Source organism: Nerophis lumbriciformis, linkage group LG16 (genome assembly GCF_033978685.3).
Source record: "Nerophis lumbriciformis linkage group LG16, RoL_Nlum_v2.1, whole genome shotgun sequence".
NCBI classification, from domain to species: domain Eukaryota; kingdom Metazoa; phylum Chordata; class Actinopteri; order Syngnathiformes; family Syngnathidae; genus Nerophis; species Nerophis lumbriciformis.
Window position 1 is genome coordinate 31,120,521 of NC_084563.2, and position 22,624 is coordinate 31,143,144.

Consider the following 22,624-nt stretch of genomic DNA (forward strand, 5'->3'; position numbering starts at 1 on the left):
TTTATTTTCAATAGTTTATGAGCGGCAACCAACCGTTGGTTTCCGCTTCATAGCAATTACTAACACGTATGTTCACTTCCTGTTCTCAATTAGTAACACAATTTACATTTTAGTTTTAGTAAATAAATAGCTAGGCCATTTATGGTTAACATAATGACATAAATGATATCTTATTTTCAATAGTTTATGAGCGGCAACCAATGAAACCTTAGTTTCCACTTCATAGCAATTATTTACACGTATATTCACTAGCTTCCTGTTCTCAGTTAGTAACACAATTTACATTTTCGTTCTAGTAAATAAATAGCTGGGTCTTTTATGGTTAGCTTAATGACATAAATGGTGGTTTCCACTTCATAATAATTACTAACACGTATGTTCACTTCCTGTTCTCAATTAGTAACACAATTTACATTCTAGTCCTTGTAAGTAAATAGCTAAGTCATTTATGGTTAACATAATGACATAAATTATATCTTATTTTGAATCGTTTCTGAGCGGCAACCAATGAAACCTTGGTTTCCACTTCATAATAATTACGAACACGTATGTTCACTTCTTGTTCTCAATTAGTAACACATATTGTTCTCAATTAGTAACACAATTTGCATTCTAGTTCTTGTAAATGAATAGCTAGGTCATTTATGGTTAACATAATGTCATACATGATATCTTGTGTTCAATAGTTTATGAGCGGCAACCAATGAAACCCTGGTTTCCGCTTTATAGAAATAACTAACACATATGTTCACTTCCTGTTGTCAATTAGTAACACAATTTACATTCTAGTTCTTGTAAATAAATAGCTAGGTCATTTATGGTTAACACAATGCTACCCCCCAGGAGGGACAAGCGGTAGAAAATAGATGGATGGATAATGACATAAATTATATCTTATTTTCAATAGTTTATGAGCGGCAACCAATGAAAACTTTGGTTCCACTTCATAGCGATTACTAACACGTATGTTCACTTCCTGTTCTCAATTAGTAACACAATTATCATTCTAGTTCTTGTAAATAAATAGCTAGGTCATTTATGGTTAACATAATGACATACATGATATCTTATTTTCAATAGTTTATGAGCGGCAACCAATGAAACCTTGTTTTCCACTTCATAGAAATTACGAACACGTATGTTCACTTCCTGTTCTCAATTAGTAACACAATTTGAACTCTAGTTCTTGTAAATAAGTAGCTATGTCATCTATGGTTAACATACTGACATAAATGATATCTTATTTTCAATAAGTTCATGACGTTTGTCATAAATATTACTTTGTAAATAAACACTTTGAGTTTGAACAGTTTCTTAAAGTGGATCATTTTAGTACATTGTCCATAATTTATTTGGACATATTGATATGGTAAAGGTTTTAAGTGTTGCACGTGTATACAAATGCTTTAAAAGTATATTTCTCCTCTTTTGTTAAGAATTGTTCTACATTACTGCAAGTTTGTACATCATTCTAGCTGTTTGCAAATGCACCCAATCATTGAATTTCGGTATTTTGGATTTATAAAATACATATTTGAATGCGATGAGGTCGCGACTTGTCCAGGGTGTACCCCGCCTTCCGCCCGATTGTAGCTGAGATAGGCTCCAGCGCCCCCCGCGACCCCAAAGGGAATAAGCGGTAGAAAATGGATGGATGGATGGATATTTGAATGTTCCCTATAGTCAACAATATGTATTATTCTAACTTACCTTTTTTGTAACATGGTAAGTGAGCGAAGTGTACTTTTGTAGTTATTTCCCCACATTTCGACACACTAATTAATTAAATTACTTACTTTTGTGCCCTCTTTTACTCTATTATAACAAATGTACATGCACATATTCATTCAATGTCTGAAAAAGAATAGGAAAAAGCACTTTGCTCCATCTGTTCCATAATTTTACTCCTGATAAAGCTTCTTTTTTAATTGGTTAATGTGTGTTGAATTAGACCTGAATGAGGGACATACATTATTAACTAATAAATAAACACAATTGTGTTTGTTGCATAAAATTACAATTATTCCCAACACTTTCTTTCAAGTGCACTTCAACCTGCAAGAAACCGTAAATGGCAATCAAATCATTTAAAATATTAAAATATAACTTTGGGGTGCCTTTCTGAGATATGTTAGAGGGGCTGATCTCCAAAATAACCCTGATTGAAACACATTTGAAATGTGGGTGGTTGATGAGCCTTTTGTGCGCTTGTTGGTTGCTATATCTCTCTATGGCCATTCGGGCCTGCAGCAACCCGTGGTTTTATGTGAATACCTGTTTGTGGTTTCTTTTTACTTCATTTTTAAATTAACATTATCCTTATTTTTCTATCCATCCATTTTCTACTGCTTGTCCCTTCGGTGTCGCGGGGGTGCTGGAGCTCTATTTTTTTATTGCATGTATTTTTGACAATTCCTGTCATGTGTGTCTGAAAACCAATACAGAAATGTTAAATAATAAAAAATAAATAAATAAATAAATAAATATATATATATATATGTGTAGATCTTTACACCAAAAAAAACAATTTTAATTACTTTTGTCTCAGTATGCAGCATTTTTTTTTTTACCTGCAATCAGAAATAATACGTTGACAAGCTGTAGCACATAAAAATATGTACTTTTTTTCTCTTTCTTTTGTTATATGCAAGCAATTTTAGCCTGCAGACATTCATTCTGTTGAAAACCACTTTGACTTATTCACAAAAATAACTCTGGAACTAATCTGTCTCTGTGAATGTACCAGCTCATGTTCACGTCGTCATCTTCTTGCTTGGCATTATTATTTATTAGCCTTGCACATATTAGTTATTTTTAGTGCTCGTTTATATTTTTTAGTTAATCCTTATTTTGGTTTTTTTACGTCGAACATAGCAAGTCAAACTCATTGTCTGTTAAACATACATACATATATTTGTATAAATGGACATTTTCAACAGGTGATCTAATTGTAAGGAGTGTAATTCAACATTTCCTATAAAACTAGATGTATCCTTTGTGTTGGAGCGTGGCCACAAGAAGGTAATAAGTCAGTAGATGATTGTTTATTTGTTTGATGTAGCGTGTCAACACTTGCAACAAAGCTGGCCTTCTCCCTGCCTCTAAATGGGCTCACTGTGGAGTCATTTAAAGCGACTCCGATGTCAAATCTCACCTCTTCACTGTTGGAAATGTTGCGGGCGACGCACATCCACAGGCCGGTTTGAACGCCATCCGCGCTCTCGTCCAATCGGCGCGCCCGGCGCGCGCCAATCAGGGAGCCGGGCTCGCGCGGAGGGGGGCGGGGTCGACGTGATGTGTTGGAATGCTGCCTCTCTGAGAATGTTTTCTACTTTCAATCTCCACTTTTTTTTTTTCTTTCTCCCTCCTCACAAGGCGCTCTTTAAGCTCCGGTGTCGCCACACAGAGCAGCCATTCATCGGCTCCCCGGCCAGCACCACACACACTCCCATGTTGAACCGCCGCACGACTACATTGGTAAGTTATGCCTTTTTTTTTTATCATATTGCCACAAAATATTACTTTTTAATTATGATTTTATAACATTCTTATCAACTAGTATTAATTCAAACGTTACGAGTTGGTATAATTACTTTTTCGGGCAGGTGTAGCAGATTTCCACTCGTAAAAAAAATAATTATGATTTGATCAAATTCTTATCAACTAGTATTAATTCGAACGTTACGCGTTGGTGTAATTACTTTTTCTGGTGTATGTTCTATTGCAGGTGTAGCAGATTTCCACTCGTAAAAAGGATCTGGACACTTTTACGCACCAGAATGGCTTTGTATTAAACAGTCGACAATAACAGACATCCGTTAAAAAAATATATTTTTAAGTTAGATTTACTTTTCAACTTTGTGTAGTGTTAAAAGTAACACAGAAAAAATGTCCGGAGAGGAGCACAGCCTGTCCGAAGCGGAGCTGAGCCCCGGAGGCTCGGACGACGCTCACTCCCTCTCCCCGGCCCGCGCCGGAGCGCCGCCCGGTCGCGACTCACCTCTGAGCGGCTCCGCGCCCCAGCTGACGGCGCTCTGCGTGGCGGAGGGTGGCAGGGACGACAGGTCCGCGATCAAGTCGGAGGAGGAGGACGATCGCTTCCCCATCGGCATCCGGGAGGCGGTGAGCCAGGTCCTGGACGGCTACGACTGGACTCTGGTGCCCATGCCGGTGCGCGTCAACAACGGGAACAAGAGCAAGCCGCACGTCAAGCGGCCCATGAACGCCTTCATGGTGTGGGCCCAGGCCGCCCGGAGGAAGCTGGCCGACCAGTACCCGCATCTGCACAACGCCGAGCTCAGCAAGACCCTGGGCAAACTGTGGAGGTTGGTGAAAGAACGCACACAGTAGCACTTCATTTCCTGCGCAATTTGCGCCAAAAGGAGTAAAATTGTGATGCCAGATTAAAAAGACAAACATCCAACTAAGTTTGTTTGCAGGAGCCGGTCTAATTTGTGCTCCAATTACGCCTGCGTCTCCATTTACGCACGGCGCCAGCGCGTCTTTACGCACGGCGCCAACACGTCTTATTTGCACACATTTGCAACACGAACTTACCAGAGTTTTTTTGTTTTTTTTAAACCTCCTTGTTTTCCTTTCTGCAGGCTGCTCAACGAGAGTGACAAGAGGCCATTCATCGAGGAGGCGGAGAGGCTGAGGAAGCAGCACAAGAAGGACTACCCGGAGTACAAGTACCAGCCCCGGAGACGCAAAAACGGCAAACTCACGCCCGCTAATGAGTCGGACAGCCCGGGGGAAGAAGGGGCCAGCCACTCCCAGTCACACTACAAGAGCCTGCATCTGGAGCACAACGGCGGCCCTGGCTCCCCGCTGAGCGACCTGCACCATCATCACCACCATCACCACCATCACCCGGCCAGTAGGTGGCGCTTCATCCCGGTTCAAATAGAAGTCGCAGCTGTGATGTTATGAGCTCGGGAAAATAAGGACTACACTACCCAGCATGCAACAGTAGTGTCGAGCATGCGACGCCTCGTCTGCATTATTTACAATTAGACAGACAACACAGCAGCGTTACTCATCATTTTTTGTCACTTAAACTTTTAGACAACTTATTTACTTACAGACATTGTTTTCTGAAGCGTATTAAGGCTATACACATATAGAGAGACACTTTAAAATAACGATATACCGCATTGGCGACGTCACTCACTTCCGCATTGGCGACATCATTTTTTTGTCACTTTAACTTTTAAACAACTTATTTACTTACATTGTTTACTTTTAAACAACTTATTTACTTACATTGTTTACTTTTAAACAACTTATTTACTTACATTGTTTTCTGAAGCGTATTAAAGCTATAAACATATAAGTTACTGTCCGGAGAGACACTTTTAAAGGACGATATCCCGCATTGGCGACATGACTCACTTCCGTATTGGTGACCTAATTTTTATGTCACTTTAACGTTTAAAAAACTTATTGACTTACAGACATTGTTTTCTGAAGCGTATTAAGGCTATAAATATATAAGTTACTGTCCCGAGAGACACTTTAAAGGAACGACATCCCGCATGGGGCAGGGCCGACATCCGGGCAACTGAGCTACATACGGGTTCTTCGAGCCATAGCAACCTGACTGGCGTTGAAAACAAACCGTCGCCATTACTCTTTAACCTGTCGACCTGCGCTGATTAAACCCGTCATTCTGCCTCCAAAATGCCAAAAGACTGTGTTGTTTTTGGTTGTGCAAACCACAACTGGAAACAGGGAAAACAAAGGTCGTATTTTGTTCTGCCAAAGCGTGCTAAAAGCCCACAGAGACGAGACAAATGGCTCGCAGCTTTACACCGGGAAAACGAGGACGGTTCTCACTGGAGTCCCCCAAAATCCCGGGTCGTGTGTTCGGATCACTTCGTTTCTGGTAAATATAAGGAACAAAAATCCACCTTCTTAACCACAACTTGGTCCATGCTAATGTTGAACCCGTTGAATGTTTACTGAATAACGTTCGACAGCTGAAGTTGTTGTTGTTGCACAACAATAACATACGGTATAAAGGCTATTTCCAGTAATTCAGCAAATAATAAATCATAATACTGAACTGAATTTGAATGAGCTCTCTACAGATATAATAAATATACAGATACTGGTAGCCACCGTGTCATCCTTATTATCATTTATCAACATACCTTGGGTGATTTAACCATTTTTATGTGATTTATTCATTATATAACAACCGAAGCTAACAACCGACCTGGTGCGCTTGTGAGGTAGACATAAAGATTTCCAAATTCCATGTCCGGCCATTGTGTAGGATTATCAGTCCACGCATCTGCTGGAAGGCGGTAAGGGTAGTCGTTTAATCCAACTACAGAACATTTTAACTCGTATCTTAACCTAGCCTCACTGGAAAGACTATTTACATAATCATACGCCATTTAGAACAGTTTAAAATGCCGTGAAACCTCGTTAAATGCCTTTTCTGTCAATGCTGTGTTCGCTGTGAGCTGGTTTGTTTTCAACGAATTCAATATGGCGACCGCGTTGCTAGGGGATTGGAGGGCGGAAGTGACGTAGGTCCGCCCTCGCCCATTGGCGATATAACTCGCTTCCGCATTGGCGATATAACTCGCTTCCGCATTGGCGACGTCACCTACTTCCGCATTGGCGACATAAACAGGAAGTACGGCGTCCTTAAAGAGTCAGGGCGGAAGCGATGGAAAAAACGGGCTTTTTACATGGTTATTAAATGATAAACGTATAGGACGTATAGGAGGATAAGCGGTATAGAAAATTATATTGTTTATGATTAAAAATTTAATAGGGGTGCTTCACATCCAAATTGCGATTTTTTTTTTAAATGTGTTATTCATATTCTAAATCGATTCATATAAATTTAAAAAATCGATAAAAAAAAAATGTATTTAGGATTTTTTTTTTTTTATAATGAGCAAATGTTGTCACTTTAACTTTTAGACAACTTATTTACGTACATACATTGTTTTCTGAAGCGTATTAAGGCTATACACATATACTGTTCAGAGAGACACTTTAAAAGAACGATATCCCGCATTGGCGACATAACTCGCTTACGCATTGGCAACATCATTTTTTTGTCACTTTAACTTTTAGACAACTTATTAACTTACAGACATTGTTTTCTGAAGGGTATTAAGGCTATAAACATATAAGTTACTGTTCAGAGAGACACTTTAAAAGAACGATATCCCGCATTGGCAACGTCACCTACTTCTGCATTGGCGACATAAACAGGAAGTACGGCGTCCCTAAGGGGTCAAGGTGGAGGAGATGGGAAAGACCGGCATGTCACATGGTTATTAAATGATAAACGTATAGGAGGATAAGTGGAATAGAAAATTATATTGTTTATGATTAAAATTATAACATTTAATAGGGGTGCTTAAAAATTCACATAAATATTGCGATTTTTTTCAATTTTTTTATTCATATTCTTAATCGATTCATATAAATTTGAAAAATCAAGGATTTCTTTTTTTTTTGTAATGAACAAAATGAGATCGAAAAGAAAGGCATTTCACGTCCATCCATCCTTTTTCTACCGCGTGTCCCTCTCGGGGTTACATTGTTATAAACGTATAGCAGTGGTCCCCAAACTATGGCCCGCGGGCCCGCCAGCATCCATAATCCGACCCATGGGAAGTCCCAAGTTAAAAAAAGCATTTTTTTTATTTTTTTATCTGTCCTTACTATTCAATTTTCTACCGCTTGTTACTCTCTGTGTCTCCTAGCCGCTCAGGCAAATCATATTATCTAAAAATGCATTTATCCATCGATAACGTGACATCATCGCGCTCGGAATATATAAATATATATATATATATATATATGTATGTATGTATATATATATATATACACATATATATATATACACAAATGTTTGTGTATATATATATATATATATATATATATATATACATATATATATATATATATGTATATATATATATACACAAACGTTTGTATATATATATATATATATATATATATATATATATATATATATATATATATATATATATATATATATATAAAACCCGGCCCCCGGCCTATTTTTAACCCAATGCGGCCCTCAAGTCAAAACCTTTGGGTACCCGTGACGTATAGGATAGGCTCCAGCTTACCCGCGACCCTAGTGAGGATAATCGGTATAGAAAATGATATTGTTTATGATTAGAATTACAACATTTAATAGGGGTGCTTAAAAAAATGGCTTCACATCCAGATTGCGATTTAAAAAAAAATCCATATTCTAAATTGATTCATAATAATTTCAAAAATCGATTAAAAAAATAAATAAAAAATGTTGGGATTTTTTCTAATGTAATGAGCAAATTTGAGTAGCCTTTGTAACCTGTTTTGACATTATTTTAAATATATTTTTTATTCCGAATAATATAGGAGACGCCGAGAGTAACAAGCGGTAGAAAATTAATTAGAAAGGACAGATTTAAAAAAATATATAATAAAAAATAAATAAAATAAAATAACAAGATAATTGTTTTAAACTTGGGACTTCCCGCGGGCCGGATTTTGGACGTTGGCAGGCCGGATCTGGCCCGCGGGCCGTAGTTTGGGGACCCCTGCTCTATATCAATCCATCTAAGTATCCATCCATCCATTCAGTAATATTAAGTGTACTTTCTGTACTGTAGCTACTCGTTATCTAGCAATCTCACTTTCTAATTCTCTGTTCCGATTTAGAAAACGATGCAATAATTAATACTCGATGAGTCACTCTGAGATTCTCATCCCTCTTAGTTTCATATTTGTTATCGATCCTGATGGAAATCCTTGAGTGTGTTTGATGTTTGCATGGGTGTGTCAAGCTAAGTCTCTTTTCATCACCCAGGTCAGGGTCACAGCCCCCCCACTCCCCCCACCACCCCAAAGACAGAGCTCCAGTCCGGCAAGTTGTCCGACAGCAAGAGGGAGGGGGCAGCCGGAGGATCGGGGGGACCCAGGGGAGCCCTGGGCGAGGGGGTGTCCGGCGGCCCTTCGTCGTCTGGCTCCAAGCCCCACATCGACTTTGGCACCATGGACATCGGCGAGATCAGCCACGAGGTGATGGCCAACATTGAGCCTTTCGACGTCAACGAGTTCGACCAGTACTTGCCACCCAACGGGCACCCCCAGGGCGCGCCCGGAGCCCCCGCCGCGGGGTCCTCCGCCTCGTCCTACGCCTACGCCCTGGCCGCGGCCAGCGGCCACTCGGCCTGGCTCTCCAAGCAGCAGCAGACCCAGGCCTCGCCCTCGTCCTCCGACCCCTCCAAAACCCAGATCAAAAGCGAGTCGGCGACCGGGGGCCACTACGCCGAGGCCTCGTCGTCGCCCTCCTCGGGGACCCACGTCACCTACACCCCGCTCAGCCTCCCTCACTACGGCTCGGCGTTCCCCTCGCTGGCCTCCAGAGCGCAGTTTGAGTACGGGGACCACCAGGCGCCCGGGGCGTACTACGCCCACTCCAGTCAGGCCCCCGGGCTGTATTCCGCCTTCTCCTACATGGGCCCTACACAGAGGCCTCTGTACACCACCATAGGAGACCCCTCCGGCGTGGCCCCCTCCCACAGCCCCACACACTGGGAGCAGCCTGTTTACACCACACTCACAAGACCCTGAGGGGCGGGGGTGGAGCCGAGGGAAATATGGGAAGCGTGTTAGAGTGTGTTAATGGCTTCGCCTGACGTGTGTGTGTGTGAGTGTGTGTGAGAGAGTGTGTGTGTGTGTGTGTCCACGCCATGTTCTTGTACAATTTGAGGTTTTTACTTTTTTAGCTGATAAAAAGCATCCTGTAGGGGCTCAGTGTGCAGCCAATCATTAGAATCCTTTGAAAAGAAGGTGTGCCATCAGGAAGGTTGGAGTGGAGATGTACAGCAAGTGGAGAGGAGCCAAGAGGTTGTGTTGAATCATGTGAGACTCAAAGTCGTGGGCCAGCCAGCGTCTGTGCTCAAAGCCTTCAAGGAGGAACTTTGCATTTCTCCAAGAAAAAAACGCCCCGTGCTTGCGTTGTTCTCGGGTGTTGCCCAGCAGGCACGAGACATTGAAACAACGTTGAGAACTTGTTGAATTAGGTCCCGACGTTGAGCAACTCAAACATAACGTTGAAACAACATGCTTTTTGACGACGTTTAATCAATGTCGCGTTCTGATGTTGATTTGACCGTTGAAATTTGGTCGTATCTCAACCAATATTCTACAACACAAATACAACATTGAAACAACATGCTTTTTGACGACGTTTATTTAATGTCAGGTTGATTTGACCTTTACAATTTGGTAATTTCCCAACCAATATTTTACAACACAAATACAACGTTGAAACAACATACTTTTTGACGACAATTAATCAATGTCAGGTTGTGACATTGATTTGACCATTGAATTTTGGTCATTTTTCCAACCAATATTCTATAGCACAAATACAATGTTGAAACAACATGCTTCTTGACATTTAATCAATGTTGGGTTCTGACGTTTATTTGACCATTGAATTTTGGTCGTATCTCAACCAATATTCTACAACACAAATACAACGTTGAAACAACATGCTTTTTGACATTTAATCAATGTTGGGTTCTGACGTTTATTTGACCATTGAATTTTTGTCGTATCTCAACCAATATTCTGCAACACACATACAAGGTTAAAACAACATTCTTTTTGATGCATTTATTAATGTCAGGTTCTGACGTTGATTTGACCTTTGAATTCGGGTCATATCTCAACCAATATTCTACAACACAAATACAACGTTGAAACAACATGCTTTTTGACAACGTTTATTTAATGTCAGGTTGTGACGTTGATTTGACCGTTTAATTTTGGTAATTTCCCCAACTAATATTCTACAACACAAATACAACGTTGAAACAACATGCTTTTTGACATTTATTCAATGTTGGGTTCTGACGTTTATTTGACCAATGAATTTTGGTCATTTCCCATCCAATATTCTACAACACACATACAAGGTTAAAACAACATTCTTTTTGACACATTTATTAATGTCAGGTTGTGACATTGATTTGACCTTTAAATTCGGGTCATATCTCAACCAATTTTCTACAACACAAACATAACGTGGAAACAACATGCTTTTTGACGACGTTTATTCAATGTTGAGTTCTGGCGTTAGTTTTGACCATGGAATTTTGGTCGTATCTCAACTAATATTCTACCACACAAATACAACGTTGAAACAACATGCTTTTTGATAACGTTTAATCAATGTTGGGTTCTGACATATTTGACCATTGAATTTTGGTCATTTCCCAACCAATATTCTACAACACAAATACAACGTTGAAACAACATGCTTCTTGACATTTAATCAATGTTGGGTTCTGATGTTGTTTTGACCATTGAATTTTGGTCGTATCTCAACCAATATTCTACAACACAAACATAACGTTGAAACAACATGCTTTTTGACATTTAATCAATGTCGCGTTCTGATGTTGATTTGACCGTTGAAATTTGGTCGTATCTCAACCAATATTCTACAACACAAATACAACATTGAAACAACATGCTTTTTGACGACGTTTATTTAATGTCAGGTTGATTTGACCTTTACAATTTGGTAATTTCCCAACCAATATTTTACAACACAAATACAACGTTGAAACAACATACTTTTTGACGACAATTAATCAATGTCAGGTTGTGACATTGATTTGACCATTGAATTTTGGTCATTTTTCCAACCAATATTCTATAGCACAAATACAATGTTGAAACAACATGCTTCTTGACATTTAATCAATGTTGGGTTCTGACGTTTATTTGACCATTGAATTTTGGTCGTATCTCAACCAATATTCTACAACACAAATACAACGTTGAAACAACATGCTTTTTGACATTTAATCAATGTTGGGTTCTGACGTTTATTTGACCATTGAATTTTTGTCGTATCTCAACCAATATTCTGCAACACACATACAAGGTTAAAACAACATTCTTTTTGATGCATTTATTAATGTCAGGTTCTGACGTTGATTTGACCTTTGAATTCGGGTCATATCTCAACCAATATTCTACAACACAAATACAACGTTGAAACAACATGCTTTTTGACAACGTTTATTTAATGTCAGGTTGTGACGTTGATTTGACCGTTTAATTTTGGTAATTTCCCCAACTAATATTCTACAACACAAATACAACGTTGAAACAACATGCTTTTTGACATTTATTCAATGTTGGGTTCTGACGTTTATTTGACCAATGAATTTTGGTCATTTCCCATCCAATATTCTACAACACACATACAAGGTTAAAACAACATTCTTTTTGACACATTTATTAATGTCAGGTTGTGACATTGATTTGACCTTTAAATTCGGGTCATATCTCAACCAATTTTCTACAACACAAACATAACGTGGAAACAACATGCTTTTTGACGACGTTTATTCAATGTTGAGTTCTGGCGTTAGTTTTGACCATGGAATTTTGGTCGTATCTCAACTAATATTCTACCACACAAATACAACGTTGAAACAACATGCTTTTTGATAACGTTTAATCAATGTTGGGTTCTGACATATTTGACCATTGAATTTTGGTCATTTCCCAACCAATATTCTACAACACAAATACAACGTTGAAACAACATGCTTCTTGACATTTAATCAATGTTGGGTTCTGATGTTGTTTTGACCATTGAATTTTGGTCGTATCTCAACCAATATTCTACAACACAAACATAACGTTGAAACAACATGCTTTTTGACATTTAATCAATGTCGCGTTCTGACGTTGATTTGACCATTGAATATTTTGGTCATTTCCCAACCAATATTCTACAACACAAATACAACGTTGAAACAACATGCTTTTTGACATCGTTTATTTAATGTCAGGCTGTGACGTTGATTTGACCGTTTAATTTTGGTCATTTGCCAACCAATATTTTACAACACAAACATAACGTTGAAACAACATACTTTTTGACAACATTTAATCAATGTCAGGTTGTGACATTGATTTGACCATTGAATTTTGGTCATTTTTCCAACCAATATTCTACAACATAAATACAACGTTGAAACAACATGCTTCTTGACATTTATTCAATGTTGGGTTCTGACGTTAATTTGACCATTGAATTTTGGTCGTATCTCAACCAATATTCTACAACACAAATACAACGTTGAAACAACATGCTTTTTGACGTTTATTCAATGTCAGGTTGTGACGTTGTTTTTATCGTTGAATATTGGTCATATCTCAACCAATATTCTACAACACAAATACAACGTTTAAACAACATGCTTTTTGACAACGTTTATTCAATGTCAGGTTGTGACGTTTATTTGACCATTGTATTTTGGTCGTGTCTCAACCAATATTCTACAACACAAACATAACGTTGAAACGACATGCTTCTTGACATTGAATCAATGTTGTGTTCTGACGTTTATTTGACCATTGAATTTTGGTCGTATCTCAACCAATATTCTACAACACAAATAGAATATTGAAACAACATGCTTTTTGACAACGTTTAATCAATGTTGCGTTCTGACGTTGTTTGGACCATTGAATTTTGGTCGTATCTCAACCAATATTCTAGAACACAAATACAACGTTGAAACAACATGCTTCTTGACATTTAATCAATTTTGGGTTCTGACGTTTATTTGACCATTGAATTTTGGTCGTATCTCAACCAATATTCTACAAAACAAACATAACGTTGAAACAACATGCTTTTTGACATTTAATCAATGTCGGGTTCTGACGTTGTTTTGACCATTGAATTTTGGTCATTTCCCAACCAATATTCTACAATACAAATACAACGTTGAAGCAACATGCTTTTTGACATTTAATCAATGTTGGGTTCTGATGTTGTTTTGACCATTGAATTTTGGCCATATCTCAACCAATATTCTACAATACACATACAACGTTGAAACAACATGCTTTTTGACGACGTTTATTCAATGTCAGGTTGTGACGTTGATTTGACCGTTTAATTTTGGTCATTTGCCAACCAATATTTAACAACACAAACATAACGTTGAAACAACATACTTTTTGACAACATTTAATCAATGTCAGGTTGTGACATTAATTTGACCATTGAATTTTGGTCATTTTTCCAACCAATATTCTACAACACAAATACAACGTTGAAACAACATGCTTCTTGACATTTAATCAATGTTGGGTTCTGACATTTATTTGACCATTGAATTTTGGTCATATCTCAACCAATATTGTACAACACAAATACAACGTCGAAACAACATGCTTTTTGACAACATTTATTCAATGTCAGGTTGTGACGTTATTTTTACCGTTGAATATTGGTCATATCTCAACCAATATTCTACAACACAAATACAACGTTGAAACAACATGCTTTTTGACATTTATTCAATGTTGGGTTGTGACGTTTATTTGACCATTGAATTCTGGTCGTATCTCAATCGATATTCTAAAACACAAATACAACGTTAAAACAACATGCTTTTTGATGCATTTATTAATGTCAGGTTGTGACATTGATTTGAACTTTGAATTCGGGTCATATCACAACCAATATTCTACAACACAAATACAACGTTGAAACAACATGCTTTTTAACAACGTTTATTCAATGTCAAGTTGTGACGTTGATTTGACCATTGAATTTTGGTCATTTCCCAATACATTTTTTATTAGACAAATACAACGTTGAAACAACATGCTTTTTAACAACGTTTATTCAATGTCAGGTTGTGACGTTGGGCAACGCAAACATAATGTTGAAACAACATGCTTTTTGACAACATTTGTTCAATGTTGGGTTGTGACATTGATTTGACCATTGAATATTTGGGTCATATCACAACCAATTTTCTACAACACAAATATAAGGTTGAAACAACATGCTTTTTGACAACGTTTATTCAATGTCAGGTTGTGACATTGAGCAACTCAAACATAACATTGAAACAACATGCTTTTTGACAACGTTTATTCAATGTTGTGTTCTGACGTTGATTGGATGGTGGAATTTTGGTCATTTCCCAACCAATTTTCTACAACACAAATACAACATTGAAACAACATGCTTTTTGACAACATTTATTCAATGTCAGGTTGTGACGTTGTTTTTACCGTTGAATATTGGTCATATCTCAACCAATATTCTGCAACACAGACACAATGTTGAAACAACATGCTTTTTCGAGATGTTTTTTCAATGCCAGGTTCTGACGTTGATTTGACCTTTGAATTTTGGTCGTTTCTCAAAAAATATTCTACAACACAAATACAATGTGGAAACAACATGCTGTTTGACACATTTATGCAATGTCAGGTTGTGACGTTGATTTGACCATTGAAATGTGGTCATATCTCAACCAATTTTGTACAACACAAATACAACGTTGAAACAACATGCTTTTTGACAACACGTATTCAATGTTGGGTTCTGGTGTTGATTTGACCATTGAGTTTTGGCCATAGCTCAACCAATATTCTACAACACGAATACAACGTGGAAACAACATGCTTTTTGACGACGTTCATTCAATGTCAGGTTCCGACGTTGATTTCACGGTTGAATTTTGGTCATATCTCAACCAATATTCTGCAACATAGATACAACGTGGAAACAACATGCTTTTTGGCGATGTTTACTCAATGTCAGGTTGTGACATTGGGAAACGCAAACATAACGTTGAATCAACACACTTTTTGACAACCTTTATTCAACGTCAGATTGTGTGTTGATTTGACAGTTGAAATCCGGTCATTTCACAACCGACAACGCGGATCCAACGTTAGACACCGACATTGTCTTTGTTTACAAATACAACTATTTCGCAACGTTGTTTCGAAGTCATTTTCCAAGGACGTGTACGTAAAATCAACGTCGTATCAACGTCTCGTGCCTGCTGGGTGAAACCGTTGGAAACTCCATGTTGGTTTTGACAGCCCGTTGAAAAGTCACATGACTGAATACAACCTATAGATGTTGTGTAGGTTCACACTGACATCATCCCATTTATTAACCAAACTAAAGGAGTCTTTTCGGATTGTTTTGTGTTCTTTTCTATAAGTAGTATGCTAGAGTGTAACTTTATTGTGACTGACCTTATAACACACTTCCACTGCTTCGTATTTGTCTAACTCCTCACGATGTGTGTCTTCGTCCTCTCACCGCTTGGCTGACCTGCAGCACGTACGTACGGGAACAACATAGGAATACCAGAGGGAAAGAGAGCTCTTCAAAAAGATACGACAGCTTTTTTCGCTCCGTCTCGGACACTTTTTACCTCAACTCTCACTCTCACCTTAATTGTGCCATTCGAAGAGAGAAAAGAAAAAAGTCCACTTTCAACGAACTGTCTTGCTTATTTTTCTCCTTGCTTTGTAACAATTTGCTGAGTTGTGGTAATGAGCTATAGTACAAAGTCTCAATCAAATCCCTTGAGATAATTGGCCAGCTTTGGGTGCGACTTAAGGATTACTTGGAATCACATGTACGATTGTTCTGCATGGGTCCTACTTGGCCGGTCGCTCCTATAGGGCTACTATACTTCCTCTTGGGCAATGTGAATATTACACCTTTGCTATATCACGCATATTTCATCATTTTATACTGACCATGCAGTTATTGTTCGTGTTAATGATGTCACGCCTTTTCTTTCCTCCATTTTTGTATCATTCCCAAATAGTTTTGTAAAGTGTTTGCCATACGTTGAGCATTTTGCTTCCTTACAAGAAAAAGCAATGTTGAAAAATTATTGTTGTCACCTATTAAATCAATTTATTTATAAAAGAATGAACCATGCCAGACATTTTCTTTATTATTTTTTGTGTAAGTATTCGCATCACTTTTTCCACATTTTGTTATGTTACAGCCTTATTCCATTTTTTCCCCTCGATATTCTACAACACAAACATAACGTTGAAACAACATGCTTTTTGACAACGTTTATTCAATGTTGGGTTTTGGCGTTGATTCGACCATTGAATTGTGGTCATATCTCAACCAATTCTCTACAACACAAACATAATGTTGAAACAACATGCTTTTTGACGACGTTTATTCAATGTTGTGTTCTGACGTTGATTTGACATTTGAATATTGGTAATTTCCCAACCAATATTCTTCAACACAAATACAACGTTGAAACAACATGCTTTTTGACGACGTTTATTCAATGTTGGGTTCTGACGTTGATTTGACATTTGAATATTGGTAATTTCCCAACCAATATTCTTCAACACAAATACAACGTTGAAACAACATGCTTTTTGACAACATTCATTCAATGTTGGGTTTTGACGTTGATTTGACGGTTGAATTTTGGTCATATCTCAACCAATTTTCCACAACACAAATACGACGTACTAACAACATGCTTTTTGACAACGTTTATTCAATGTCAGGTTGTGACATTGGGCAACTCAAACATAACATTGAAACAACACGCTTTTTGACATCGTTCATTCAATGTTGGCTTCTGACGTTGATTTGACGGTTGAATTTTGGTCATATCTCAACTAATATTCTTAAACACAAATACAACGTTGAAACAACATGCTTTTTGACATCGTTCATTCAATGTTGGCTTCTGATGTTGATTTGACGGTTGAATTTTGGTCATATCACAACCAATTTTCTACAACACAAATACAACGTTGAAGCAACATGCTTTTTGACGACGTTTATTCAATGTCAGGTTGTGACGTTGATTTGACCATTGAATTGTGGTCATTTCCTAACCAATTTTCTACAACACAAATACAACGTTGAAACAACATGCTTTTTGACGACGTTTATTCAATGTTGGGTTCTGACGTTGATTTGACATTTGAATATTGGTAATTTCCCAACCAATATTCTTCAACACAAATACAACGTTGAAACAACATGCTTTTTGACAACATTCATTCAATGTTGGGTTTTGACGTTGATTTGACGGTTGAATTTTGGTCATATCTCAACCAATTTTCCACAACACAAATACGACGTACTAACAACATGCTTTTTGACAACGTTTATTCAATGTCAGGTTGTGACGTTGATTTGACCATTGAGTTTTGGTCATTTCCCAAACAATTTTCTACAACACGAATACAACGTTGAAACAACATGCTTTTTGACAACATTTATTCAATATTGGGTGCTAACGTTGATTTGACAGTGGAATTGTGGTCATATCTCAACTAATATTCTACAACATGAATACAACGTTGAAACAACATGCTTTTTGACATCGTTCATTCAATGTTGGGTTCTGACGTTGATTTGACCATTGAATTGTGGTCATATCTCAACTAATAGTCTACAACACAAATGCAACGTTGAAACAACATGCTTTTTGACGACGTTTGTTCAATGTCAGGTTCTGACGTTGATTTGACATTTGAATATTGGTAATTTCCCAACCAAGATTCTACAAAACAAATACAGCGTTGAAACAACATGTTTTTTGACAACATTCATTCAATGTTGGGTTTTGACTTTGATTTGACGGTTGATTTTTGGTCATATCTCAAACAAATTTTGTACAACACAAATACAACGTAGAAACAACATGCTTTTTGTCAACGTTTATTCAATGTCAGGTTGAGACGTTGATTTGACCATTGAGTTTTGGTCATTTCCCAACCAATTTTCTACAACACGAATACAACATTGAAACAACATGCTTTTTGACAACGTTTATTCAATGTCAGGTTGTGACGTTGGGCAACTCAAACATAACATTGAAACAACACGCTTTTTGACATCGTTCATTCAATGTTGGCTTCTGACGTTGATTTGACGGTTGAATTTTGGTCATATCTCAACTAATATTCTTAAACACAAATACAACGTTGAAACAACATACTTTTTGACATCGTTCATTCAATGTTGGCTTCTGATGTTGATTTGACGGTTGAATTTTGGTCATATCCCAACCAATTTTCTACAACACAAATACAACGTTGAAGCAACATGCTTTTTGACGACGTTTATTCAATGTCAGGTTGTGACGTTGATTTGACCATTGAATTGTGGTCATTTCCTAACCAATTTTCTACAACACAAATACAACGTGGAAACAACATGCTTTTTAACAACATTTATTCAATGTCAGGTTGTGACGTTGATTTGACCATATAATTTTTGTCATTTACCAACTAATATTCTACAACACAAATACAACGTTGAAACAACATGCTTTTTGATGATGTTTATTCAATGTCAGGTTGTGACCTTGATTTGACCATTGAATTTTGGTCATATCTCAACCAATTTTCTACAACACAAATACAACGTTGAAACAACATGCTTTTTGACAACGTTTATTCAATGTCAGGTTGTGACGTTGGGCAACTCAAATATAACGTTGAAACAACATGCTTTTTGGCATCGTTCATTCAATATTGGGTTTTGACGTTGATTTGACCATTGAATTTTGGTCATTTCCCAACCAATTTTCTACAACACAAATACAACGTGGAAACAACATGCTTTTTGATGACGTTTCTTTAATGTCAGGTTGTGACATTGGGCAAAGCAAACGTAACGTTGAAAAAACATGCTTTTTGACATCGTTTATTCAATGTTGGGATTTGACGTTGATTTGATGGTTGAATTTTGGTCATATCTCAACTAATATTCTACAACACAAATACAACGTTGAAACAACATGCTTTTTGACAACGTTTATTCAATGTTGGGTTGTGACGTTCATTTGACTGTTGAATTTTAGTCATATCTCAACCAGTATTCTACAACACAATCTATGTTGCAGAAAATTTTGTCGAGATATGACCAAAATTCAACAGTGAAATCAATGTCACAACCTGATTATGAATAAACGTTGTTAAAAAGCATGTTGTTTTCACGTTGTATTTGTGTTGTAGAAAATTGGTTGAGCTCTGGCCAAAATTCAATGGTCAAATCAACACCAGAACCCAACATTGAATACATGTTGTAAAAAAGCATGTCGTTTCAACGTTGTATTTTTGTTGTAGAATATTAGTTGGGAAATTACCAAAAATTCAACAGTCAAATGAATGTCACAACCTGACATTGAATAAACGTTGTCAAAAAGCATGTTGTTTCCACGTCTTATCTGTGTTGCAGAATATTGATTGAGCTATGACAAAAATTCAATGGTCAAATCAACACCAGAACCAAAAAACTATAGATTATTCAATGTCAGGTTGTGACATTAGCTAACTCAAATACAACGTGGAAACAACATGCTTTTTGACAACGTTTATTCAATGTTAGATTGTGACGTTGATTTGACCGTTGAATGTTGGTCATTTCCCAACCAATTTTCTACAACACAAATACAATGTTGAAACAACATGCTTTTGACATCATTTATTCAATGTTTGAGTTTGAGTTTGAGTTTGAGTTTATTACGAACATGCAAGCATACAACATGATACATCACAATTTCCAGTTTCTCTTTTCAACATTTTCGAAAAGGAGTAGGAAAAAGCAGAGCTTATTTAATCCAACCCCTTTTCTTTTACATAACAGTTGCTAAAACTTTTTTTCACTTCCTGTTCTCAATTTATTCACAATATACTCCATAAGTAATCACAATGTTGGCTTCTGACGTTGATTTGACGGTTGAATTTTGGTCATATCTCAATCAATTTTCTACAACATAAATACAACGTTGAAACAACATGCTTTTTGACAACGTTTATTCAATGTCAGGTTGTGACGTTGATTTGACCATTGAATTTTGGTCATTTCCCAACCAATTTTCTACAACACAAATACAAGGTTGAAACAACATGCTTTTTGACGTTTATTCAATGTCAGGTTGTGACATTGGGCAACTCCGACATACCGTTGAAACAACATGCTTTTTGACATCGTTTATTCAATGTTGGGATGTGACGTTGATTTGACGGTTGAATTTTGGTCATATCTCAAATAATATTCTACAACACAAATACAACGTTGAAACAACATGCTTTTTGACGACATTTATTCAATGTCAGGTTGTGACGTTGATTTGACGGTTGAAATTGGTCATACCTCAACTAATATTCTACAACACAAATACAGCATTGAAGTAACATGCTTTTTAACAACGTTTATTCAATATCAGGTTATGACGTTCATTTGACGGTTGAATTTTGGTCATATCTCAACCAATATTCTACAAAACAAACATAACGTTGAAACAACATGCTTTTTGACTACGTTTATTCAATGTCAGGTTGTGACGTTGATTTGACCATTGAATTTTGGTCATTTCCCAACCAATTTTCGACAACACAATTTCAACGTGGAAACAACCTGCTTTTTAACAACGTTTATTCAATATCAGGTTATGACGTTGATTTGACTGTTGAATTTTGGTCATTTCTCAACTAATATTCTACAACACGAGTACAACGTTGAAACAACATGCTTTTTAACAACGTTTATTCAATGTCAGGTTGTGACATTGGGCAACTCAAATACAACGTTGAAACAAAATTCTTTTTGGCATCGTTTGTTCAATGTTGGCTTCTGAAGTTGTTTGACGGTTGAATTTTGGTCATATCTCAACTAGTATCCTACAACACAAATACAACGTTGAAACAACATGCTTTTTGACGACGTCTATTCAATGTCCGGTCGTGACGTTGATTTGACCATTGAATTTTGGTCATTTCCCAACCAATTTTCTACAACACAAACATAATGTTGAAACAACATGCTTTTTGACAACATTTATTCAATGTTGGGTTCTGACGTTGATTTGACGGTTGAATTTTGGTCATCTCCCAACCAATATTCTACAACACAAATACAACGTTGAAACAACATGCTTTTTGACAACATTTATTCAATGTTGGGTTCTGACGTTGATTTGACGGTTGAATTTTGGTCATATCTCCACTAAAATTCAACAACACAAATACAACGTTGAAACAACATGCTTTTTGACGACGTTTATTCAATATTGGGTTCTGACATTGATTTGACAGTGGAATTTTGGTCATATCTCAACTAATATTCTACAACACAAACATAATGTTGAAAAAACATGCTTTTTGACGACATTTATTCAATGTCAGGTCGTGACGTTGATTTGACCATTGAATTTTGGTCATTTCCGAACCAATTTTCTACAACACAAATACAACGTGGATACAACATGCTTTTTAACAACGTTTATTCATAATCAGGTTGTGACGTTCATTTGACTGTTGAATTTTGGTCATATCTCAACCAATATTCTACAACACAAATACAACATTGAAACAACATGCTTTTTGACGACGTTTAATCAATGTCCGGTTCTGACCTTGGGCGACTCAAACATAACGTTGAAACAACATGCTTTTTGACGACGTTTATTCAATGGCAGGTCGTGACGTTGATTTGACCATTGAATTTTGGTCATTTCCCAACCAATTTTCTACAACACAAATACAACGTTGAAACAACATAATTTTTGACGACGATAATGTTAAATGTTTTTTTTGTCAATTTTTTTTCTGCAAATGTATTAAAAATAAAAAGTACAAAAATACAAAATTATTGACAGCCTCTGGTAAATACTCTGCTGATGGACCTCCGGCAGCAATTGCTGCCTCAAGTATTTTTGACTACGGTGTCACAAGTTGGCCACACCTACGTATCTTTGGCCAGTTT

General features: G+C 37.2%; 1 protein-coding gene across 1 annotated transcript; it reads left to right on the forward strand.

Annotated features, from left to right (window-relative positions):
* The first annotated feature begins 3,417 nt into the window (after window positions 1-3,417).
* On the forward strand, window positions 3,418-17,415 carry LOC133617178 (transcription factor SOX-10-like). Its single transcript, XM_061976983.1, has 4 exons — window positions 3,418-3,477; window positions 3,728-4,325; window positions 4,605-4,879; window positions 8,858-17,415. The coding sequence occupies exons 2-4, from the start codon at window positions 3,889-3,891 to the stop codon at window positions 9,622-9,624; spliced, it is 1,479 nt and encodes a 492-aa protein (XP_061832967.1). The 5' UTR covers window positions 3,418-3,477; window positions 3,728-3,888; the 3' UTR covers window positions 9,625-17,415.
* Window positions 17,416-22,624: the final 5,209 nt, after the last annotated feature.